This window comes from Camelina sativa, chromosome 15 (assembly GCF_030686135.1).
Source record: "Camelina sativa cultivar CO46 ecotype springtype chromosome 15, ASM3068613v1".
Taxonomy (NCBI): Eukaryota; Viridiplantae; Streptophyta; class Magnoliopsida; order Brassicales; family Brassicaceae; genus Camelina; species Camelina sativa.
In genome coordinates, this window is record NC_141894.1 from 15,585,066 (window position 1) to 15,611,546 (window position 26,481).

The 26,481-nt window shown below is 35.6% G+C and overlaps 1 protein-coding gene and 2 pseudogenes across 2 annotated transcripts; all 3 read left to right on the forward strand.

The window, feature by feature from the left end:
• Window positions 1-298: 298 nt before the first annotated feature.
• Window positions 299-2,122, forward strand: LOC104746951 (putative F-box protein At3g23950 pseudogene; annotated as a pseudogene). Its single transcript, XR_015581338.1, has 2 exons — window positions 299-432; window positions 778-2,122. The product of XR_015581338.1 is annotated as a putative F-box protein At3g23950 pseudogene (transcript).
• Window positions 2,123-7,762: 5,640 nt separating this feature from the next.
• On the forward strand, window positions 7,763-9,716 carry LOC104746954 (protein BLISTER-like). The gene is made up of 5 exons (XM_087487162.1): window positions 7,763-8,051; window positions 8,396-8,520; window positions 8,670-8,738; window positions 9,000-9,161; window positions 9,246-9,716. The coding sequence occupies exons 1-5, from the start codon at window positions 7,763-7,765 to the stop codon at window positions 9,324-9,326; spliced, it is 726 nt and encodes a 241-aa protein (XP_087343288.1). The 3' UTR covers window positions 9,327-9,716.
• Window positions 9,717-10,854: 1,138 nt separating this feature from the next.
• On the forward strand, window positions 10,855-17,789 carry LOC147926690 (uncharacterized; annotated as a pseudogene).
• The last annotated feature ends 8,692 nt before the right edge of the window (window positions 17,790-26,481 follow it).

The window sequence follows — 26,481 nt, forward strand, 5'->3', positions numbered from 1 at the left end:
GGGCTGACATCCTAGTTATATGAAAAGCCATTGACTTTAAGAACAAAATAAATTTGTTTATTAAAAATAAAAAAGCTTACTCATGAAAAGTTAAATTTTAATAGTCAAACAATTTTTTAAAAGCTTTTAATACTATATCTTTGTAGTCAAACAAAACATATATATCCAAAAATATATATTTCTTTCTTTGAAATATTTATATTCTATTTCATATAGAAATATATCTTCATAAAATTAATTTCCAGTTAATTACAATAAACCTAATAAACCTAATGATTTTCGAGTTACGATTCTATAAATAATTTATAATTGTAACCTAATTTTCTTTCAACCCCACAATATCGATAACATAATCTATTTTGTTTTCTGTTGCCGCCCAGTATAACAGCCTCTTTTGTACTTTTTGTCTTCTCTCTTTCCCAACGAAATCAGGTAAGACTCCAAATTTTTCTTTTTTTTTCGTTACCATTGTAGCGAGAATTCAAAATTTGGATATAGATCTATCAAACTCTTGTCACTATCTAAAACGAGCATTCAATATATATATATATATTTGGATATAAATCTCTCTATCCCGCATGAAAAATATATATATCGTATATTGTATTATCTTTTTACATGTATTTATTTGTAGTTTTGGTTGTTTGTTCGTTTAATTATGTTAATTATTATCCACATGAAGCCATAAATCTCAACGTGTTTCGATTTTTATTATACAAAAAGCATTTTCTTGTTTGGTTTTATGTAATTTATTAGTTATATGTTGTTTGTTTGCAGAAATGGATATTCCTGAAGTGGCGTTTGTTGTCTTGGTGCGACTTCCGTTGAAAAGCATTGCAAGATTCAGATCAGTGTGCAAAGAATGGAAAGATTTGATCGATTCAGACTTCTTCCGAGATCACTTCATCTCTCGCAACTCATCTTCTTCAATCTCGTGGTCAATCATTCAGATGCAACCTCACAAACTGACACTTGAAATCGTGGGTCATCATGGATGCAAAACATGGGGACTTGCTCGTTCTCCGGGATCTTTCATGAGTTTCTTTGTCGAGAAAGCAATCAAGAAGCTACTAGTCTTGGCTTGCACCGATGGATTGGTCTTGCTTTACGCAGAAGCTACCGATGGAACTCCTATGTATTACGTTGGAAACCCTTTCTTTCAAGTGTGGTTTCGATTCCCTCTCCCTCCTTTTCTCTCTTTGGGAGATCTTCAGAGATTACGGCTGCATGAGCGTTTCAGGGACACTGGATTCGTTACCAAGATGCAGAGTGGTATCGTTGTGAGTTACAAGGTTGTGTTGTTGATGCCTCACGGTGGTACTAAAGTCGGTTTTGCGATCTACTCATCTGATACAGGAAAGTGGGAAAATCGTTATGTGACTTGTCCTCTTCATCATTGCTGGTTTAGTCACCGCAAGTCGATTGCTTTGAATAGGATGCTTCACTGGTTTTCAAATATCAACTCTTCTTTTATGGCCTATGATTTCTATGAAGGTAACGTTGATGATGGGTGTCGTATCATATCTTTCCCTGATAGTGGAAAAGATGATGTGTTACGGCGTTTTAGGAGAACCTTTACAACCTCGGAAGGGTCGATTGTGTATTTCAACGAGTACCGTGAAAATGAGAACCTCACGTTACGGGTTTGGAGGCTGGTCAAGTACACTGATGGTCCTGAGGAGGCGTGGCAGCTCTTATGGGAAGTCAGCTTGTTTTCTATGATCGAGTTGTTAGGTATTGATTATTTCCCGGTGGTGATGCATCCTTTGAACTCTGAAATAATCTACTTGTGGAGCAGGAACAAGAAAGGTATGATCTTGTTTAACTTGAGGACACTAGCGTTGTGTCTTCACAAGGAAAACGAAGACGATAGCAAGTGTATGGATGGTTGCGTCTTGAGTTTTAACAGATGTAGCGAGTTTATGGAGGACATCTGTGGCTACTTTTTCCCAGGGTTGTACGATGATTCTAACCATCTCATCTTTTCACAGTATGTTCTCCCTCGTTGGTTGCACCGGCTCCCTCGTCCTCCACCTACTTAGTGTGTAGCTATGTTTTGAGTTTATTAGTAATACAATTTTTCATGCATCCTCTAAGACAAACATTTGCACCATTATGTAAGTATTTGCACTACAAAATTGTGATCATATAGTTACGTCTTTCTGGTATGGAAAAAATAATAACAAATACTCCCTCCGTTTCAAAATATAGGATGTTTTAACTAAAACACGCAAATTAAGAAGTCTTTACTTTTAACAAGTTCAACCAGCAAAAACAATACTGCATAATATAAAATACTAAACTAATTTAAGAGTTGTATAGAAACTTGAAAACATCCTATATTATGAAAAAAAAAAAAATTTCTCTAAAGCTAATTAGTTACTAAACAAACATAAATTGAAACAAATTTGCTACAAATTTAGAGACACAAATTATTGTAGCACAAGTGCACACAACACAATATATCGCAGATTGTAGTAAAAATTACTAAAGTAATGAAAAAAGTATTTACTTTCTGAATTTACTAAAAAAATGAAACACTTAGAAACTGAAGGGTAAAAAAAAAAACAAAAACCATTTATTTTTTTTCTTTTCTCTTCTTCATCTCCTTTCCCACCTTCTCATTTTTTTTTTGTCAACCAAGATGAATCTTTTTCTTCTTCGATTGTTTCATGTACAGATTGGTGGTGGAAGTGCAATTTGGCGGATCCAGTACTAGTTCGACGGCGGCGGAAACTCCTCCTATTTCAAAGATGCTTCTATGAAATTTGGTTCTGCTCTGTGAATATTTTTTTATTCCCGTACTCCAATCATGAGTGACTCCACTAACAGCGTCTCTCCTTCCTCTGGTTACGCCTCCATCTCCTTCGGCGACCAGGTTCTCCATTTTTCTCAATTTCGATCTGGGCACGAATCTGTTTGTGTAGGATTTGAGAAATCACTTTGTGGGTTTTGCTTTATAGACCATTTTGTTTCATAAAGTCTTTCCTTTTATAAGTGGGGTGGGGATCTTGATGAATTCACATCTTGGATTTGTTTCTTAATCATGTTAAGAGCGGTTGGCTACTTTGGTTTTCTAACTTAATTCAGATTCTTTTTTTTTGAATATGAGACTTGTGCCTTTGTGTGAGTTTGATCAAGATTATGTATTTGCATTGTACTGATAAGAATAGCTTTTTGTAGGTCTAAGAGTCGTCCACAGTGTACTTACTTACTTAGCAACCAATCTTTTCTTGGTTGTGATTTGCAGAGTCTTCAGCGGAGTCGAAGGAGTGGAGATGGAAACAGAGCCATTGTGCGTGAGTCTCCCCACTGGCATTATGTATTCTGGTCAGCCATCTTTGTGATCCACATGGTTTGTTTGGGATTTGTGCTCGTGGTGCTTGGACTCAACAGGTTTAGAATATCAGATAGGTTAAACATCGATAGGTACACTCAAGGTATCTTGGAGAATCATAAAGGGCTCACCGAGGACTACTGGTCATTGTGACTTTTTTTAACTACAAGTTACTGATTTTTCTGACGTAATTTGTAACTAATAGTTACAGAAAAATGTAGCAATTAGTAGCAGTTGGCTACATATTTTCCGGTGACAAAATTTGTAGCAAATTTGTGACAAATAGTTATAACGGTGATTTTACTGACGACAATATAGTTATAAAACTTATTTGTAACAAAACTGTAACAAAGTTTTCGTTGCTGAAATTTTGGATATATCTACGGAATTTTTAGTAACTATATAAGATAAAATTGGTAGTGATATGAACCTTTCTATTCAATTGAAACAGTGATTGATAGGTGTTTTAGTAGCACAATATAAGCTAACCATTAAAGATTTAGTGAAATGACGATGTTTAATTGTTTTCTATATATATGTATATATTTATTTTTTTTTGTCAACCAAACATTTAATTATAAAATAACTCCAAGGTTGTCTAAATCGGAGTTTAAGAGTTTACAAAAGAAATTTCAAAAACTAATGTTCTGGAAGAGCGACCAAGATAGTGTGTCTTCACATTTGACGTATGCAGGATCCTGTTAAGAGTGAAATTAACATATGAGGTTTTAGAATAATATATAACTTGGATTAGTGAACATATATTCATTGTCGGGTTTAACCGTTTCACCTTTAATCATTGTTGATTTGGTCAGATATTAGATTATGGCAGGTGATGCACTTGGAAAATCCTTTTGTAGCGATATCACTCTAAAAATGTTCATGAAACTTTGTATATTTGCATTTAATGTGGGATAGTGATATGTATATATGATCTCTATCATTAGACCAACGATCGATATTTGACGTTAGAACTTATAAAAAGATGTTTTCATGGGATATAAATATGCAATGAACTCTTTTAGGGATACAATGTGAGAAGATTGTGGACAATATTGTTTACTCTTTCAGTGACATTTTTAACTTATTTTTTGTTAACATGTGATATATTGTTGATTTGCCAAGAAAACATTATTGTAATACTAGACAATATATGTTATATATAGATTAGTAAAATAAATATGACGTTCATATATATTTACTGATAAAGGTTTTTAACTAAAACTTCCAGAAATAGATAAAACAAAGAAACATTATCTTCAACAATATATATGTTGTATATTACTTAATTAGTAAAATAACTTTAGCGTTTATATAGATTTATACTCAAAAAGTTTGAATGTTTATATTTGAGCTAAATAATTTCTATTGATAAAAAATATTTTAAATTGAAATTCTGCGTGTGTGCGAGTATAAATTCTAGTTATAACATATAGTAAAAATAACTTTATATAGAAAATAGATTAAAGTATACAAAATTTGATGTGTTAAATTTAGTGTACAATGAAAAATATATTGTTAATTTTCCTTTTTGATTTCTTTTATTAGATATAAAAGTATATTTTTCTTAAATTTTTAACTCTTGTCGACATTATTTGATCAATATACTTACAATTATCATGATTACTAACTTTGAAACCAAACTTTATATCCACAAATTGTTTATCCAAATCTAAAAAATCACAAATAAATTTTTGTTACTTAATATATTATTACATAAAGCTTAATTTTCCATAAAGAAGAATTTGAAAATTTGAAAATATTAAAGGGGCATTCTCAAAAATGCCCCTTTTTCCATACCCCTTTTTAAAAATACCCCTTCATGTTGACCATTTTTAAAACTATCCCTCTTTATATACAAAATGACCAAATTATCCTTTTTGAGTGACAGCAAGAATGTACAGTCATCAAAATCAAAAATATTTTCCCGCCAAAGAAATTTCCCGCCAAAATTTTTTTTTCCCGCCAAAATCAAAAAATTTTCCCGAAAAAAATTATTTTTTCCCGCCAAAAAAAAATTTTCCCGCCAAAATCGAAAAATTTTCCCGCCAAAAATATTGAAATTTATACATTTTAAAAATATTGTAAACGCTTTTAAAAAACTTTAAAAGTGTTTACAAGGTTTTTAAAAGGTTTTTAAGCACATTGTAAACGCTTTTAAAAACCTTGTAAATGCTTTTAAAAAGCTTGTAAATGCTTTTAAAAGGTTTTTAAACACCTTGTAAGCTTTTAAAAACTTTTTAAAATCATTTACAAGGTGTTTAAAAACCTTTTAAAACCCTTTTAAAAATCTTGTAAAAACTTTTACAAGGTTTTTAAAAACATTGTAAAAGCGTTTACAAGGTGTTTAAAAACCTTTTAAAAATCTTTTTAAAAACCATTTGAAAACCTTTTAAAAACCTTTTAAAAACCTTTTAAAACCTTTTAAAAATCTTGTAGAAGCGTTTACAAGTTGTTTAAAAAACCTTTTAAAACTCTTTAAAAAATCTTGTAAAAGCATTTACAAGGTAGAAACCTTATAAAACCTTTTAAAAACCTTGTAAATTTTTTTGGCGGGAAAATTTTTGGCGGGAAAGTTTTTTTGTCGAAATTTTGTATCAAAAATTTTTTGACAAAAAAAATTTTGGCGGGAAAATTTTTTCGAAATTTTTTTGGCGGGAAAATATGTCGAAAATTTTTTGGCGGGAAAATTTTGTTTTTCTTTTTATTGAATAAAATAATTTTTATCTAAGAGTAAAATGGTCATTAAAAATTAAAAGAGGGCAAAAATAAAAATGGCCAGAAAAGAGGGTATTTTTGAAAAGGGGTATATCAAAAGGGGCATTTTTAACAAATTCTCAATATTAAAAGATAATTATAAGAAAATTTTATTTTTCAACAAAATATTAAAATTGTAAAAATATAATGAATATTCCAGAGGTGAAATTTCAAGTGTTGTTGTGACTTCCATTAAAGAGCATCGCAAGATGCAGATCAGAGCGGAAAGAATGGAAACTTCTGATCGGACTTCTTCAGAGACCAATTCATCTCACGCAACTCTTCCTCAGTCTCATGGTCAATCATCCAAATCAGACGTCACAAACTGACACTTGAAATGTTGGTCATCATGCATGCAAAACATGGGAACTTGCTTCTTCTCCTGGATCATTAGTGAGTTTTTTTTGTCGAAACCACAATCAGGAAACTACTAGTCTTAGCTTGTACCCATGGATTGGTGTTTCTTTACGTACAAGCTAGCGATGGAACTCAACTCTTCCTCAGTCTCATGAACAATTTCAATGCCCTTTTTGAGTTTTGGTAATTTTTCGATTCAGATCATATTTCTTAATCGGAGAGACTGATTCGGCTAACGTCATGAGTCGATACGATAGCCGGACTGGCGATTCCACCTCTTACCGTGACCGTCGAAGGTAAGTGTGTGTGTATGTGTTTGCTTATTGAAATCGATAACTCCGAAATTTGTTTCCACTTAGTTGCTCTATACACAGTGTATATCTCTTTGTTTTTTAGAGTCTGTAATTGAACCGAGTATGAAGCAAATCCGGCTTAATTTTTCCCAAGTCATCGTGTTACATGCATGGACAATCTTAAGTTATATATAGATAGCAGGGATGTGGGAAGTGAAAAATGGGGTGACTTGTCTTCATTCTGCCTTCTGGTTTTGTCATCACAAGTCCATTGCTTTGAATGGGTTCTTTTGTAGCTTACAATTTCTATGGATGTCATGAAGATGCGTGTCACATCATATATTTCCCTGACAGTGGAAAAGATTATGAGTTACCGCGTTCTCGGAGAACCTGAAAGTGCATCAGAGCTCTGAAGTGACAGGAGCTTGCAAAGTGTCTCAGAGTGCTGATATGCTGACGTGGCAGATGGGCTGACGTGGAGAAAGATTATGGAATGCCGTGACAAGATACGTGAGAAGGAAGGAAGAAGAGATCAAGATATGCTCGAAGATATTGAGAGTATATTTGATCGAGAGAGATAAGGGAGAATATTTCTTAGGTTAAAGAATATTTCATTTTAGTAAGGGATTCACAAAGATCTAGGTTAGAGATCGTTTGTGTAGGGTATAAAGAGACGAGGGCTAGCCGCAAAAAGAGCTAGCACTCGTGGGGATAAAAGTTGTGAGATTTGTAAACCTTCAAGCAATCGAAAAAAAGGCTTTGAAGGTGAGTGTGTTTACTCTTTTAGATCTACACATGGTGTTGTGATAGATAAACAAGAGAGTAGGCTTAGGTTCATATCTTTTAACAAACGGAGGTTTTTATTAGATTGAATAAAAGCGTTTGCTTGGCGCGTTTCCAAGCGGTTTGGTAGTTTTGCGTTCTCTATACCTCCAAACCATCACGGGTTTGGAGGCTGGTCAAGTACACTGATGGTCCTGAGGCGTGGCAGCTCTTATGGGAAGTCAGCTTGGTTTCAATGATCCAGTTGTTAGGTATCGATTATTTCCCGGTGGTGATGCATCCTTTGAACTCTGAGATCATCTACTTGTGGAGCAGGAACAAGAAAGGTATGGTCTTGTTTAACTTGAGGACACTAGCGTTGAGTCTTCACAAGGAAAACGAAGACGATAGCAAGTGTATGGATGGTTGCGTCTTGAGTTTTAACAGGTGTAGCGAGTATATGAAGAACATATGTGGCTACTTTTTCCCATGGTTTAACTCATGTTGTCCTAACCATCTCATCTTTTCACAGTATGTTCTTCCTTGTTGGTTGCACCGGCTCCCTCGTCCTCCACCTACTTAGTGTGTACGTCTTGAGTTTATTAGTAATATAATTTTTCATGCATCTTCTAAGACAAACATTTGCACCATTATGTAAGGACGTGCACACTACAAAATTGTGATCACTGATCATATAGTTAAATTTTTCTGCTACTGAAAAAATAATAACAAATATTAATTACAAATAGTTACAGATTAGTGACGGAAATTTAGGTAATAGATTTTCTAGCTAATTAATTACTACTAAACATAGCTATAAAGTTACAAATAGTAACAGACATAAATGGAAGCAAAATTGCTACAAATTTAGAGACACAAATAATTGTAGCACAAGTGCACACAACACAATATGTTGTTCCTGAAACTGGACAATTAACTCGTGAAGGTTTTTCATTGAGCGTCCCAGCTGATCAGATGAGACTGATTCATAACATTAATACGCTGATTGCTGAGGTAGTTTTATGGATTATTTATTTGATGTTTTCTTTTTTATTTTAAAAGGTTTCTTTAGCTGTGACAATAAATACTTTTGATTCTCATGGTGCTATCATTTTCTCAATTTAGATAATGACGTGATGATTATTTTGTTTCTTCTGTTGCAGTTGGCAATTGAGAAGGAAGAACTGGTGCAAGCACTGTCATCTGAGTTATCTCGAAGTGCGCAGGTGCAGGTACATTAACATTAATTCATGGGGCTAAAAACATGTCTTCTTTGACTTCAGTAAGAGTTTTCTGTCACCATAACATCTTGCATAACTTCTCTGACTAGGCTTTCTATATGGTATAGATTTCTTCTTCTTACGCTTTTTATTCATGCTGGTCTCTGTACTCCTTATTTTTTCTGGGTCTTTAGTAAGTTGCATTTTGCTGTTTGTGTGTGTTATCCTGGATCCCCAAGTCATTAAAAATATTTCTCATGTTTCTTAACCTAGGAACTGAACAAAGAGTTATCCAGAAAACTTGAAGCGCAGACCAAAAGGTTAGAGCTTCTAACAGCGCAAAAGATGGCCATAGACAATGTTTCACCTGAGAAGCAGCAGCCGGATTCTCATGTGGTTCAAGAGAGAACACCGATTGTAGATGAAGGCGATGAGGTACTCTCTATCTCTATCTCTGTGTGTTCAGAGTTTTAAACTTCAATCTGAGAGACTACAGACTAATGACATCTCTCTTTTAAGGTGGTCGAAAGGGTTTTAGGATGGATTATGAAGATGTTCCCAGGAGGACCGTCGAAAAGAAGGACAAGCAAGCTTCTCTAATGCGTGGCTCGCTCAGTCGTGACCCTTGTTGCCATTCTGTATATCCCGGGCACAGCCATGGATTGCTTCTTCTCCTTTAGTTTTGGAAGAAGTTCATTTTGGTTCTTTTGATCCTAAATTTTGGATTTCATTGGATTGAGCAAAAATGGTATAGTGAGAGACATCTTGAAGAGTTCCAAATGGATAGAGACATGGAAGCTCAATCAGAGCGAGAGAGCTGTTATATGAGTGAGTTTTTACTGTTTTGGACTGAATTTTGTAATTATTGATTGATTACATAGCCAAGTTAAAGTGTTCCTCGCCAAAGTATAATTTACCAACAAAAAAAAAACAACTTGGATGGTTTTGGATATTATCTTCTCGTTTAAATGGAAGACTTGATTAAACAAATGTGCTTTTGATAATTCCCCATGCGCAAAAGAGGTATTCATTATCATATAAGTATATGTATGCTCATATATTCGTACAAAAGGATTATTATATTGTTTATATATGAAACAGAAGTGTTTACCATCATCGGTTATATTGTTACAAAAACTATTGTTTCACTCGCAAATAAATAGTCATGAGTTCATTTTGACGATTGATTTCCCACTTATAGAGAGACTGATAAAAAGAGTTAGAAAAAGAAGAAAAAAAAAACTAGTATATATGAGCCACCCACCAACAAGAGGAAATATATGGGTCATAATCATATAGTAAAAGATGGTATTTATATCACTTATTTCATAATAACTCTTAGGTTTTATATTGAACAACGTCTTATTATAGCTTGGTTCTCAAAGTTGGTAACTCACCGAATCGTGACACATGTCAATTTTAACGATCAGAGATCAAAGTTAAAATCTCACCAGATCATGACACATGTCAATTTTAATGATTAAATAACAAAGTTGGTAACTCATCAGATCGTGACACGTATCAATTTTAACGATCATAAATTAAAATTTTCAAGCTTGGTAAAACGAAACATAAGATAATTGTAATCTTATTATATTAAAAAAAACTTTGTCAAAAAGACATCAAGCTAAGCTGCCAATCAAATTCAGACTTGTTGGAATGGCATTATACAGAATCAGGTTTCTATACTGTAAAATCAGGTTACTGGTTAAGTACACACCTCCAAGACAATATAAAAGATTTCAATCCACCTCCAGGATCTCAGGAACTCAAACAAGCAGTATGGCGGGTGAAAACAGCACCAAAGATAAAGCATTTTCTCTGGCGACTAATAACAAACACTGTAGGCATCAAATCAGTCTTATTTCAAAGGCGAATTTTAAGAGATCAAATATGCTCCAGATGCAACGCCTATGAAGAAACTCCGGATCATCTTTTCTTCACATGTCAGCATGCAACTAATATATGGCGAGGTACAATTTTCTCACACTCTGGTCTGCTAGATCCAACAATCTCATTTTCAGATAAGTTGAAGATGATTACGGAGTACAATAGCAATATCAATTTGTCCAAGCTGCACAATCAACTACCTCTTTGGATACTTTGGAGAATATGGAAAAGTCGAAACATGCTGTTCTATCAAGGAAAATCAAGTCTTTGGCACATGGATATACAAAATGCCATTACGGAAGCAACTGAATGGGCTGACATCGGAGTTATAAATGATTCGTGTCTACACACATCAAGACAACATACACAACAACTCTCAAACTGGAAAAAGCCGAACAGTGGTTACATCAAATGCAACTACGATTGTCGCGTACTAAGTGATGGACGACCATCAAAAACAGCATGGATTTTGCGAGACGAAAATTGTTTTTTCAAAGAAGCAGCTATTGGTATTGGAAGAAACTGCTCAGGACCATTGGAAGCAGAACTACAAGCGCTCTTAATGGCGATGCAACAAATCTGGAACAAAGGATATAGAAATGTGGTTTTTGAGGGAGACAATAAAACAGTGAAACGCCTAATTGATGGGAACAGCAAACATTTCGGTTTACACAACTGGGTAAGAGATATCAACTTATGGAAAGAGAAGTTTTCTTCAATTATCTTCCAATGGACACCACGAAGTAGCAATAAGGTTGCAGACCGTCTAGCAAAAGAAGAAATTTCTGATTCGTTGATAGTTAATTACCAATATGTTCCCAATTTCATTGTAAACCTCCTTCATGAGGATCACATTACAAGTTCTTAATGAAATCAGCTGTTCAAAAAAAAAAAAAAACTTTGTCAATCCTAAAAGGAAAAAGATTGTAAATACACCCCTCTATATAAGAAAATAGATGATGATTAAACAGTTAAAAGATAATTATAAAAAATTAAAAAAAAATTAAACAGTTAAAAAAATAATAATAATAAGGAGATTATATATTTCATAAAATTCAAAATTATAACATTATTTACTTATTTTTAATTTTAAGTTATTAATTCAACAAAAAAATAGAAAAAGGATTAAGAAAAATGTACAGTTAATTATTAATTCTAAAAAATGTAAATACTCGCTTCTATATAAATATAGACCGTCTCACATTTTTCATCTAACAAAATAATTTATTCAAAAACACTGTTTTAAACTTTGTTTTATTGGTAAAAAAGTTTTAACGGGAAGGTAAATTTTCCTTATTTTTTTAAACCAAAACTTTCTCCTACTTTCTCCTACTTTCTCCTTTTTTTCATTTTGGAATAGGTAAGATTAATATGTTGACCCAAAAGAAAATGTAATATTAATATGTGCGTCTTCTTTTTCTAATACTGTATTTTAAATTTTATTGTAGTATTTTTAGATTGTTTTATTAATTTATATTTTCATCTTTGATTTGAGACTTATATATTACCGTGCTTATAATTTTCTATTATTTCTTTAATTATGTCAAATTAATTTTCTTATAATTTCTCAACCTTGATTGGTTGGTCATAGACCTTTTTCTATTTCAAACATAATTGTTACCATTCATTCAATCCCAAAGTGAGATAAAGAGTAGAATCTTATCAACCTAATGGTTGGATAAAATAGGCTAATCAAACACAAGTTTACAACAAACATAGATAGATAGACTGGAAAAACATAAACTGTTTTTGATAGATCCATATGAGCTTGGAGACAGAGGTTACATCATGATGTGTCAAATAAACTTCCACGAATATATTGAGAAATTTAACATTAGTTACTATCAAAAGATTTTGTGACATTGGAAAAGGACTTTTACTTTCATTAGTTGCCGGAGCATGCCACTTTGTGTAACATCCGTGAACTGAAATCCCGGTTTAGAGGATTGCATCGGTCGATGCAGGTTTAGTTTTCTGCGTTTTGACTTAAGTTAAATGCTGCGTTTTGGGTTAGGGAAAACCCTTAACTCGAGTATTTTGTCTCATTCGGCAAGTTTAGCCACTTTTGAGAGAAACAAAGAGAGAAAGAGTGTTCTTGGTGTTCTTGGTGATTTCTGAGGCTTAGGACGTTGTAGGAGGCTTTTAGAAGTGTTTTCCTGCTTGATTGAGGTTCAGAATCTTCTTGGCAAAGGTAAGTGCAGGACCATGGCTTATCTAAGCTAGAGATCTCTCATTTGCTTGTTATGTGTTGTTAGACTTGTTAGATGGTTATTTGGGACGCTAGGAAGCTTTCTTGTGGCTTGGGATCGAGTTTTGTGGTTGTAGGAACGAAGATCTGGCGAGAATCTTCAGGGGAAGACGATGCTCGGCATTGCATCGGTCGATGCATATCTTCCGTCGGTCGATGCAAGTGCGAGGACGGCGCGTAAAATCTAGGGTTTTCGTGTTATGTCGAGCATGCGTCGGTCAATGCAATGGGATCATCGCTCGATGCAAGTTAACCTTTCATCGGTCAATGCATACCTTGCATCGGTCGACGCAACCCCCAAGTGGTGTCGGTCGATGCATGCTTGGTGTCGGTCGATGCAGTGTCCTGGTTTGTTATTGTTGATTGTTGATTGATGATTGATGGTTAGAGATGTCTCTATTGCTTGTGTGTATAGCCCAGTAGATGGGAAGATTGCCTTACTGAGTGTTTATAAAATACTCATGCATTGCAATTTGTGTTTGTGGTGCAGGTAAAGGCAAAGTGTGATCGTGGAATCAAGACAATGAAGAGGAGGATGTTCTAGTGGTTCGCTTGGTTGTCTGCCTTCTGTTAGGTTGCTAGAGTTGAGTCCTAGAATGTTGTTTAGGATTGCTGGTTCTCTGGTTTATGCTGTTTGGATCATTAGTTTATGATTTGGAATTAATGTTGGTTATTGGTTTATTATTGGTTATTTATTGGATAATGATATTAGTTATTTCCGATGTTGATTGTAATTGTGGTTAGGTGGCTAGTGGGAATAGGACCACTAGTTGTAGTTATTTGTTATTATTATTATTTATTAAAAAAAAAACGGGTTGGCTCGTTTCACTTTGAGATAGTTAAAAGACGTGAACATGTTCTCTTTACACATGAGGAGGGCAGAGTCAAGGTTCTCTCCATGGTGGAGGAGGTTGGAAGCATGCAAGGTTATCTCCCCAAGGGAGGAAGGCGGAGCCAAGGTTCTATTCATGGTGGAGGAGTTTGGACGCAAGGTTCTCTCCATTAGGGAGGAGGACGGAACCGAGGTTCTCTCCATCGTTGGTCATATATACACTATTGTGATGATACATTATTGATTATTATACTATTTAATATATTTTTTATTCAAGAAGTTTTTTGAACCAACAATTTTAGTGATTAAAGAAATTATGCAAAAGTGTAATATATTTGTAACATATAATATATTTAGGTGTAAAAAAATACACTTTTAATGGTATCATAAATAAAAAATTTGTAAATGCATATAAATCAGTGTATTATACCAAAAAACTTTTTTGATAAATAACATACAACAAGTTTTAATATATTTTTGTTAAATTTAATTTTATTTATAAAACTTTAAAATCCGCACATCGGTCGGGTCTTTATCTAGTTATCTATATTTGATGGATTTTTTTGATTGGTAATAATAACCTAATTAAACCTTTAAAACGTTTAGAAGTCATGATTGATTATTATACTTTATCTGTGACCAATCAGAATTGAATAAGTGGTCAATACAAAGAAGATGTACATTAAAAGTTGTTACCATAAGGCATAACACTATTGTTTTCCATTTTGTTATTCTATAAATACGTTATACGTGCAATCGATTCAACCTCATAGTTTCGACAACATAACCTAATTTATTCGTCGCCGGCGCCCACCGTAAAACCTTCTTTTGTCCTTTTTTCTTTACTCTGTTATAATATATTCTCTCTCGCTACCATTAGTGAGAGCATCACATCAAATTCAAATTAAACTCTTCTTAATAAATTTACTAAACAAGCAATCAATTTTTTTTTTTAATATAAATATTAGAATCCAGATTTATCCACATGGAAATAAATCCTATATTATATTGTCTATATAATATAGATTCGATTAATTTTTTTTTTTTTTTAATTTTTTTTTTGTCTTATACATGAAGTCGTGATCAATCCTATTTTTCTTTTTAATGTGCTTCGATTATTATATCAAAAACTTCTTAAAAAAAATAGAAAAACTGTTTTTTGTTTGGTTTTTCAGAAAAGCAAAACTAATTTGTAATTTTAATATTACAAAATTTGAGTAGAAAAACTGTTTTTTGTTGTTTGTTTGCATGCAGAAATGAAATATTCCAGAAGTGAAATTTGAAGTGTTGGTGCGACTTTCGTTAAAGAGCAACGTGCGGAAAGAATGGAAACGTCTGATCGATTCGGACTTCTTCCGAGATCATTTCATCTCACGCAACTCTTCCTCAGTCTCATGGTCAATCATCCAAACTGACACTTTTTTTTTTTTTTTGTAAAGCTGTGAATTTTCATTACTGAAATTCAATTGTAGTGAGACATTCAAATTGATAAGTGAGAATGAGAACGAAGAAGAGAACTTACAGTGATAGTTCGCGAGAGAGAGGACACTGGAAGGGCGAAGAGAGGAACAGATCCAGTCGGGGATAGTTCCGGGCAACCTCTTCCATTCTCAAATCTGTGATTTCGCAAGCATCGTTTTTGATCTCCAGTGCGGATACAGAAATCAAACCAACTTGCAAATGATCAGTGCGAGTTGGAAATGAATGGTGATGGATCTATTAAACGATATGACAGTCCACAACAATTTCGATTTTTTAAAGAATATTAAACTACAATTTGTTACCATTAATCAAGTGCTACAAAATATTTTGTCTCTTAGTTTATAGTAAATTAGTTTCAAATCTAAGCTCTATCTGTTTGTAATTATTTTCGGATAGAAACTCACAAATTTGCCACAAAATAAATTATCTAAAAATTTGTGACTAATTTGTAACTACGTGTAGCCAATATTTGTTATAAATGACTTTGTATCAATTTCTCGTAACTATATGACAGGTTTTTACTAGTGATAGCCCTTGCCCCAAAAAAAAAAAAAAAAAGCAAAGGGATATCTAGCCACATCTTGATACCTAATAGTGCTGACTTACATAAACCTCAACCAATCTTGCAATAGACTTTTGAAGTTGTTCCGATGCTTCTTTGCAAGAATTGCATCTCGAATTTGTCTGTCCAGGAGCTTGAAAAAGATATGTGATGAAGTTGCTATGCTGACACTTTAAATCGTTGGTCGTCCAGGAGCTTGAAAAAGATATGTGATGAAGTTGCTATGCTGACACTTTAAATCGTTGGTCATCGGGGAAACTACTCTTATGACGACTGGCTGACCTTATGGTTTGCCACTCGCCCTACTTGACTAATCTCTGCTGTAAATCTTGTCTTCTCTTTTTTCGGTCTTGTTTAAGCAAACTCAAAAACTGGTAACAGTCATTGTAAAACAGTTTTTTTTTTGTTTGAATTAATTTTACATTCAATTCTAAAAAAAAAAAAATCTTTAAATCATACAGTTGGAGTGAGTATATGGAGAACATTTCTAATTAATAACTTTCTCCCATCGTCTCAAGGTGGTTCTAACCATCTCCTTGCTTCACAGTTTGTTCTTCCTCGTTGGCTGCACCGTCTCCCCCGTCCGAAGCCTTTACTACAAGAAAACATGGATTTTCCGACTACGATCGGCGACTATATCCGTAGTCGTTAAACTTAGCGACCAATTACCCACTATTTTGCAACTGTTTTATGACTATGCTCACATAGTCACTTTTTTGTCGCTAATTTGTGACTAAATAATTTTGTTGCTATTTTAGTCGCTAAATGGCGACTATTTTGCGACATTTTCGGCGGGTCGCAAAACTTTGTCGCAAAATAGTCGCTAATTTAGCGACTACAAGGTAGTTTCTTGTGTAGTCGTAAATTTGGGGACTATTTTGTGACATTTTCGGCGGGTCGCAAAATTTTGTCGCAAAATAGTCGCTAAAAGTTGGTTTAAAACACGTTTTTAGCATTCGGAGTAGGTGTACCTATTTTTGGTGACTACGTAATATAGTCACTTTTTAGTCGCTAAATATGTCTATATAAACTGAGCTCACCAATCGTTTTTCTCACTCACAGAAACACAAAGCAACACAAGAAAAAAAAACGAGAATTATAGTAATTTCCGAGAGTGGATGTACAAGAGGATCGATGAGGTGACGGGAAATTTTACAGAAGAGTTCAGAGCCGGGATTGAGCAGTTCATGCAATTTGCAAATAGCCAGCCTTTTGCACAAGAAAACGGGGGTAAGTCTTTTTGCCCTTGTAGTAGGTGCAAAAACGGAAGCGTTTTCTAGGGACTTGAATTTGGAATCATCTTTTTAGTTATAGGTTTATGCCAGATTATTATGTTTGGTATAAGCATGGGGAAGAAATTAATATGGATATAGGAACGAGTACTGTTGATCCGACATTTATTAGTGGGAGTGAGGAAGTGGGTAATGTAGTAGAAGATAGATATGTGGATATGGTGAATGATGCATTTCCTTCTAATATGGGTTATGATGATAACTATCAATGGGATGGGGGTTATCAGAGTGTAGAAGAACCAGTACTTAACCATTCAAAAAAATTCTATGACTTGTTAGAAAGTGCAAAAAATCCAATATATGATGGTTGTCGTGAAGGTCAGTCACACTTATTTTTAGCTGCTAGAGTTATGCAAAATAAGGCAAATTATAATATGAGTGAAAAGTTAGTGGATTCAGTATGTGAAATGTTGAGTGATTATTTACCAGAGGGAAACCAAGCTACGGGTTTTCATTACGAGACAGAGAAATTAATGCGCAATTTAGGACTCCCATATCATACAATTGATGTTTGTATAAACAATTGTATGTTATTCTGGAAAGATGCCAAAAAGGAAGAAAAATGTTTGTTTTGTGATGCACCAAGATGGAAGCCTAAGAATGACCGACGTAGAACCAAAGTACCATATAGTCGTATGTGGTACTTACCTATTGGTGATAGACTGAAGAGAATGTATCAGAGTCACAAGACTGCAGCAGCAATGCGATGGCATGCCGAGCACCAAACAAAGGCGGGAGAAATGAGTCATCCGTCTGATGCAGCGGAGTGGAAGTATTTTCAAGAACAAAATCCTCAATTTGCTGAAGAACCACGTAACGTGTATTTGGGATTGTGTACTGATGGGTTCAATCCATTTGGGATGTCTCGTCACCATTCATTATGGCCAGTGATATTGACGCCATATAATCTACCCCCTGGTATGTGCATGGATGCTAAGTACTTGTTTCTTACAATTATGAACTCTGGTCCAAACCATCCGTGAGCTAGTCTTGATGTCTTTCTCCAACCTCTTATTGATGAGTTAAAAGAGTTGTGGTCTACCGGAGTCGATGCATACGATGTGTCATTGGGCCAAAATTTCACCTAAAAGCAGTGCTGATGTGGACGATAAGCGACTTTCCTGCGTATGGCATGTTATCTGGATGGACAACACATGGTAAATTGTCTTGTCCAGTTTGCATGGACGATATAAAGTCTTTTTATCTACCGAATGGAAGGAAGACATGTTGGTTTGATTGTCATCGGAGATTTCTTCCTCCTGATCATCCTCTGAGGAGGAATAAAAAAGACTTCTTGAAGGGAAAAGACGCTACAAGAGAGTATCCACCAGAGTCCTTGACCGGTGAGCAAGTTTATTCTGAGCGGTTGAATTGTGTAAATCCTCCAAGAACCAAGGACGTCGGTGGAAATGGTCATGAAAGGAAGATGCATGGATATGGAAAGGACCATAACTGGCACAAGGAAAGCATTTTATGTCGCTACCGTACTGGAAGGACCTTAATCTCCGACATGATATTGATGTGATGCATACAGAGAAGAATTGTTTGGACAACATCATGTACACTCTTATGCATGTGAAAGGTAAATCAAAAGATTCCGTCATGTCAAGGTTGGATATAGCAAAGTTCTGTTCTCGGCCACACTTACATCTTGATAGTAGGGGTAGAGCACCTTTCCCGCCCTATACATTGACAGACGAAGCCAGAACAAGCTTATTGGAATGTGTGAAATACTCGGTGAAATTCCCAGATGGCTATTCAGCAGACTTAGCTAGTTGTGTTGATATAGAAAATGGAAAGTTTTCAGGCATGAAGAGTGCCATGTTTTTATGGAGCGGTTACTTCCATTTATCTTTGCAGAACTCCTTGACCGGAATGTCCACCTTGCGTTATCAGGTATATTAATTAATTATTTAAAGTTCTATATATATATATATATATATATATATATATATATATATATATGAAGTGAGTAATTGTGATGAAGTTTGAATAAATATAATATTGTAGGGGTTGGAGCATTTTTTCGGGACTTATGCTCAAGAACTTTGCAAACAAGTCGACTTCAAATTCTAAAACAGAACATTGTTTTAACCCTCTGTAATTTGGAAAAGATATTTCCACCATCCTTTTTTGATGTGATGGAGCACCTGCCTATACATCTTCCCTACGAAGCTGAATTGGGAGGCTCTGTCCAATATAGGTGGATGTATCCTTTTGAAAGGTTTTTCAAAAAATTGAAAGGAACAGCAAAGAACAAAAGATATGCGGCTGGATCAATTGTTGAATCATATATCAATGACGAGATTGCTTATTTCTCTGAACACTACTTTGCTGCGAACATACGAACAAAATCAAGGTGAGCAATTAAGAGTAAATATTTTTAATGTGATATTTAATTTAATAGTCATAATAATTACTTTTTAATTATTTGGTCAGATTAACAAGATTTGATGAAGGTGAAGCGTTTGAATATCATGTCCCTGGAGTACCTTCTATATTTACTCAAGTTGGCCGTCCAAGTGGAGAAATGAATGAAATATAGCTTTCACGTGATGACTATCGTTGCGCAGACGCATATGTTTTACGGAATTTTGACTATTTTCAGCCAATTGAGAGGTATATAATTAGTTACATATCACAAATTAGTTACATTTCTAGATATCTAATTCCACTATATTTTCTCATATACATTGGTGATCTTATCTTTCTATATAGTATGTTCGAGGATTATATTTCGGCAAAATATCCAGGACTTACCGAGAAAGAACTCTCCGCGAAAAGAGCTGACGAATATCATTCTTGGGTTAAAGAATATGTATGCTAAACCATTTTTCATGATATACATATTGTACTTATTGTTATTATTTAACATAACAAGACTATATATATGCAGGTTAGTTATTGGAACGCCTCAAATCTATTTCCTACTTGGGTTCAGGAGATTGTGCATGGACCTTTGAACAAGGTTAAAACATGGCCAATGTATTCTACAAGAGGTTATTTGTTTCATACAGAGAACCACGGTGCTGGACGAAAGACATGTAATTATGGGGTCTCTGTTAAAGGTGAAAATTATGCGGATGCAACTGACGCTGCAGATTTCTATGGAACAATAACTGATATCATAGAACTTGAGTATGAGGGGATGCTTGGGTTGAAGATCACATTATTTAAGTGCAAGTCGTATGACCCTGTAATTGGTAGAGGCACTCGGAGAAGCAATGGTGGCGTTGTAGACGTTCTTTCAACCAGAAAGTACAATAAAAACGAGCCATTTATTCTAGGTATTTAAACGAATAATTATTTATTATCATTATCACATTTATATATAATATGTGTAAGTTTTACATGTTGATTGCAAAACAGCATCTCAAGCCTCACAGGTTTGTTATATTCCGTACCCATACGTAAAGAAACCGAAGCATTTATGGCTCAATGTTCTAAAAGTGAATCCGAGGGGAAACATTGATGGAGAACCGAGTCTTTTGCAAACAGAAAATGATAATGCTTTATTGATGACCACAATTGAAGATCTCATAACTACAATGTTGCAGACGCGGAACCTGAAGATGAATTTATGTGTAATTTATCGTTTTCGGAAGATGATGAAGAAGACGACGAAGAACCCTGAAGTCACTTTTGGTGATTTAAGATATGTAAAATAAATTATGTATTTTAATAAAATCTAATGGTTTTATTTACTTTTTAATAAACATTTGGAAGACCTTGTTAATTTCTTTAAGATTATTGTTTTATACAATTAATATAACATTTTATGTGTTTTTAAAACAAAAATATATATAACATTGGGGTTACTTGAACCCAGGTCTGATGATTACAATCATAGTACATTAACCATCTGAACCAATTTCTCTTTTGTGTATATTGACAAAATGTATCGGTTATATTGTGTAACATTCCTCTTATATTTTGGGCAAAAGAAATTTGGGCCAAAATATTTCGATTCGATCCATTAACAAAACACTCGATCCATTAAGAAAACAAAACCTAAACCTAAACCTAAACACTCGATCTCTCCTTCTTCCTCACTTTCGCATCTCCTTCGCTTCCATTAACCCTAATCTATTCGATCTCTCCTTCTTCCTCGATCTAAACCCTAACCTAAAGCTAAAACACTCGATCTCTCCTTCTTCCTCACTTCCGCATCTTCTTCGCTTCCATTAAACTTAATCAATTCGATCTCTCCTTCTTCCTCACTTCCGCATCTCCTTCAATCCTCATCTCAATCTCACTTCCTCAGCTCATGTCGAATCCTGCGGAAAAGAAAACAAAAAGGAGAAAGGTTGCACCCAACCTTTCTCAGAGAGTTTCCACATCTAACCCATCCGCAGTCGTTAATCTCACCAACTCTCAGAGAGCCGGACCGTCTAACCCATCCACAGCCATTCATCTCACCAACTCTCAGAGAGCCGGACCGTCTAACCCATCTGCAGCCGTTAATCGAACCAACCCGCTACCCCTGTAGTACAATTTCACCCCGACTGCTTGAATTCCTCTACCGTTCACGCCGTCGGAGGAAGAACGAATTATGCCCCAACAAGTACAACCGCATTTCCGGAACTTCCCACCGCCACAGACCCTTTTCCAGAGCTCCGGCAATCGAGATCCGCCTGTTCTGTCGCCTGATGTTCAGAACTATCCACTGGAGGATCATATGCTGTCTCCAACGCATCACTCCCATGGAAGTCAACCATCTTCGCAAGGCAACAACTACGAGCCTCAACTCCAGGATGACACGATGCAATCTCTAACCGCCCTCCTCACGATGCCTGGCTGTGAGACGTTTACGAAAGTTCTATCTCCTAAACCACTGGAGAACACGACTTGGTATGTTTCACTTCCTATTAATTGTGTGGAATTTGATGGGTTTTTAAAACAAAATTTGTGTTCCACTTGGTATTTGATGATTTGTGAATTGTGTGGAATTTGATGGTTTGATTAAAACACGACTTGTTTGTTTGTTGGTTTGATGGTTTGTCCAATACTAAATATGTTTTGGTATGTTTTGCTTTCTAATATGACAATTAACATTCGATGGTTTTATGGTTTGATGGTTTGTCCGATTATCTGAGTTAGTTTGTTCGATAATTTATGTTTTGCTTTCTAATATGACAAACAATTAGCATTCGATTATCTGAGTTAGTTAAGAACTTTGATTGTCTAACTGATCAAACTAACTACAATTTGTTTACATGTGTGTGTGGAGGTTTGATCAGGACAAAAAAGGCCAACTTGTTCGGAAGATTACCAAGATTTTTACAAACAAATTCGATGGTCCATATTATACTTGGTCTTGTGTGCCTCCCGATAGAAAAGAGAGATACTTCATAGAGTTTGCGGTAAGAATAGTACAATGTAACCTGTTTTATACTTTTGTTTATTGCTTGTTTTCACTGACATAATTCCTTCTCTCTTTGTTATGTAGAAAACTCACACCTGGGATCCATTGATAACAGGGACCGTTCAAGAAAATTTCAACACCATCTATAACCGCCGGATGAAGGGCATGTTTAGCGATGCAAGGACGGCTCGAATAAATCCTTCATGGATTGAAGGTGACCTCTGGAATGTGATGGTTGCTAATTGGGATACTGAAGAACAACAGCAAAGGAGTTCCACCTATTTCAAGTGTCGTATGTCTGACCGTAATTGATGTGATCACGGGATCGGTCATTCGTCCGGAACTCTCGAGCCGGACCTAGGCACCTCTCGGACACGCGTATCACCCGTCGGTCAACTTGGAGCCGGCGATCCTAGGATCATTCCCGGTGCAACCATTCGGAACAAGAGCTCATACAGGACTCCAAAATCAAGCACCGCCTTCAAGCGTTCATCTAAGAAGACCAAGAATCGATTCAGCCAAGGCAACCATCGGCTAGGTCGACCGGCCTTCGTCCTTACCCAAGGTCGAGGACGCTAAAGTCGTTAGAATCATGACTTGTACTCTTTTTCCTACTTCGGGTTTGTCCCAATGGGTTTACCGAAGGGGTTTTAATGAGGCAACGAGTTTTGACGCACAACGCCGCGTTTTGAAGCCAAAGACGAGGTTCCCGCGTCCAGCCTAAGGACGTGGCCTATTTTTACCTTTTTCCTTAAGCGTTGCGTTTTGGACTAGTCTAGATCCTTCTTTTTCGAACGTTGGGATAGTGTGACGTGTGTGGCCTTGTTTAAACCACAAAGAGGGGCGACGTGTTCACCGTTTGTGGAGACGCGTCAAGGGCAAACGTGTGCGGACCATAACGAGCCGCGTGTCCTAGGCTCCCTCTAAACCCTCACACTATTTAACCCCTTCTCTTACCTTGTAAAAGGCAGACTTGAAGTATTGAATTAAATTTCACAAAGAGAGAATCTTTGTTCTTGTCTCACCTCTCTCCTTAGCCAAGTCCGGGACTTGGCCCTTGAGAAACCCTAGGAGATTCACGAACCGGGTTCGTAATCTCTTAGTCGACCGTATCACGAGCCGAGCCATCTCTCGTGTGTCATCGCATCATCCCACCCATCTATCCGTCGCATCCGTCTTCCATCCGTACGCTGCGTCCCATTCGACCATTTCTTCGAGGATCGATCAGTTCGAGTTTCCTACCGAGACGTCCTCCCATCCGACCATCTTTTCCCGGAGTTTGCCGAGTCGAGTTTCACATCGGTCGACCCCCTTCGTATCCACCCTCGCACCGTCTCGCATCCGCTCGCAAGTTCCCACCGTTCGCATCGCAACTCTCGAAGCCACTCCCGTCCCACCATAGCTTCTCGAGACCGCCAACGTTCCATCGTCATTTCCCGAGTTCCCCACCGATCCGCATCGTAGCCATCCGAGACCACCGAGGTTCCGAGGCGCAACCGTTCGTAGCCGACCGGAGCCTCTTGTAGCCGATCGAAGCCTCTTGGAGCCCTTCGACCAAAACGGAGCTAAACTCGAGGATTTTTCAAACCACTCGTTGGTTTCTCTTCTCCTCTCATTTCCTCCGTTATTTTATCCCCTAGAGTCGATCCCCAGAAGCTTGACAGAGGAAAGTCGACTCACATCTGACTTGACCGAAGAAGACTCGTTCGTCCGAAACGCACCCGCATCCCTGGGTCACATCAGTAATGGTCTCGGTCCTCACATCCACTTATCAGGCCCTAAGTCATATAGGGAAATCCAAGATGATCTGGTACTAAATCATTTCTATTTTGTTAGTTTCATTTATCAACATTTCTATTTTATCTAGTACTAACAATTCTTTAATTTCTAACATTGCAGGAAGAGGAGTTGGGAAGAGAGGTCAGTATGGGTGAAGTTATTTTCAAAACACATACAAAGCCGGATGGTTCTTATGTTGATGGCAAGGCATAGAAAATCCATCAAGCTTATCAGCAAAAGTTGCAAGAGAAGATGGTTGAGCTCGAGGCAGATTCAACTCTTTCAGATGGTACTTCACACCGTCGGGAGCTCACCACCGATGAATGTACTGCCATCTTTCTTGAGGTAAAGTAGCATTTCTACTCGATCATGCATTTGTTTTGCTCTTTACCTCTTTACTTACTGTTTTTCTTTTTCAAAAAACAGTGCACTGAGAGGGATTCACATGGAACTCCTTATGGTGTTGGAAGCCTCAAAGATACTCTTGGCAAGGGCAAGGGCAATCAACCATCACAAACGGAAGCCTTTTTCACACTGCAAGAGCAACTGAAGGAAGCCCAACGCCATATTGAAGTTCAGGCTGAAATCCAGGCGACTCTCAACGCTGAAGCTGCTGCTCGAGAAAAAAAGACTGCTCTCCTTTTGGCTGAGCAAAAGCAAGAGTTGACGATGATGGCAAAGTTTATGCGCCACACTAATCCAGCCTACATGGAGTTTATAGCCTCTCAATCAGCTGAGGAGGACAATCTTCCATCATCAACTCCATGATCAACTCCACAACCTTGCATTTTGTTTCTCAACACATGAACTAAGTTCTTGTATTCAGTTTGTATGTGTTATAAACTTTTCCTTTCTATGCTTTTGGTTTGATCTCTATTTTGAACTTGTGTATGTTAAGGTTTTAATACAATTATGATTATGTTTTTGGAAGGTGTATTCATTAGATTTTTCATTTACTAATTCAGTATTAAAATCAGGATTACAAAACAATAAAAACCAGTAAATTTCATTATTTTCTAAAACAAAGTAGTCGCTATATAGTCGTCATCTAGTCTGCAAATTGTCGTTAAATAGAGGGTAAATAGTCACAGAATAAAACGACTACTTTCAGACTAAAGTATTGCAAGTTTTATTCATGTAAATACGTCGTAACTTTGTCGCAGATTAGTCGCTAAATTTAGCTACTAATAAATGACTAATGCTAATATAATCGTTAAATTGTCGGCAAATTGTCGCAATATTTGGTTACTAAGTTACGACAACGCAACGACAAATTAACGACAACGCTATATCGTCGTTAAATAGTCGTTATTTAGGGACTATTTAACGACTATACGAATTAGCGATAAAATTTTACCTACAACAGTAATTAGTCGCTAAATAGTCGTATATGTTCATTTAACGACTATTTAGCGACTATTTACACAGTCGTCGTTGGCCTGTTTTCTTGTAGTGCTTCTTGATTTGTGTATTCTGTTTTTGAGTTTTAATCAAATTTCAAATGTAAATGATTACCAAGTACCAATCATAATCTTGTATTAGTAATATATATTCAATTATCATTATCCAGCCTTTGAGACAAATACTTGCACACCACTAAAGTAAATTATAAATATAATTTACCAAAACAAAATCCTGTATGGTTTTAGATCTTCTCTTTTTATATTGAATAGTTGATTTTAAAATATTATATCTATGATATGTGATTTAGATATTTATAAAAGTAGACATGTTTATAGTGTATAATTATGATAATTTATTAATAACATTTATAGAATTAACATTAATTTTTGACAAAATTATATGAGAAGCCATTGACTTTAAGAACAAAATAAATTTGTTTCTTAAAAATAAAAAAGCTTACTCATGAAAAGTTAAATTTTAATAGTCAAACAAGTTTTTAATACTCTCTCTTTGTAGTCAAATAAACATATATATCCAAAAATATATCTTTCTTTCTTTAAAATATTTATATTATATTTTATATAGAAATATATCTTCATAAAACTAATTTCACAGTTTGTTCTTCCTCGTTGGCTGCACCGTCTTCCCCGTCCGAAGCCTTCTTGATTTGTGTATTCTGTTTTTTTAAGTTTTAATCAAATTTCAAATGTGAATGTTTTATTGTTCTGTGATGCAACCAAGTATCAGTCATATTCTTGTCTGGTAATATACAATTTATCATGCTCGAGCCCTTTGAGATAAATATAATTTACCAAAACAAAATCCTGTATGGTTTAAGATCCACTCTTTTTATATTGAAGAACTGATATTAAACTATTATAGTATATGTATGATGTGATTT

Excerpts from the sequence above, each read along its gene's own strand:
- LOC104746954 (XM_087487162.1), top strand. The coding sequence starts at position 7,763 with ATGATCCAGTTGTTAGGTATCGATTATTTCCCGGTGGTGATGCATCCT. Across the intron at positions 8,052-8,395 it reads TTCACAGTATGTTCTTCCTT|CACAAGTGCACACAACACAA; the intron begins GTTGGTTGCACC and ends AAATAATTGTAG. Across the intron at positions 8,739-8,999 it reads CTCGAAGTGCGCAGGTGCAG|GAACTGAACAAAGAGTTATC; the intron begins GTACATTAACAT and ends TTCTTAACCTAG.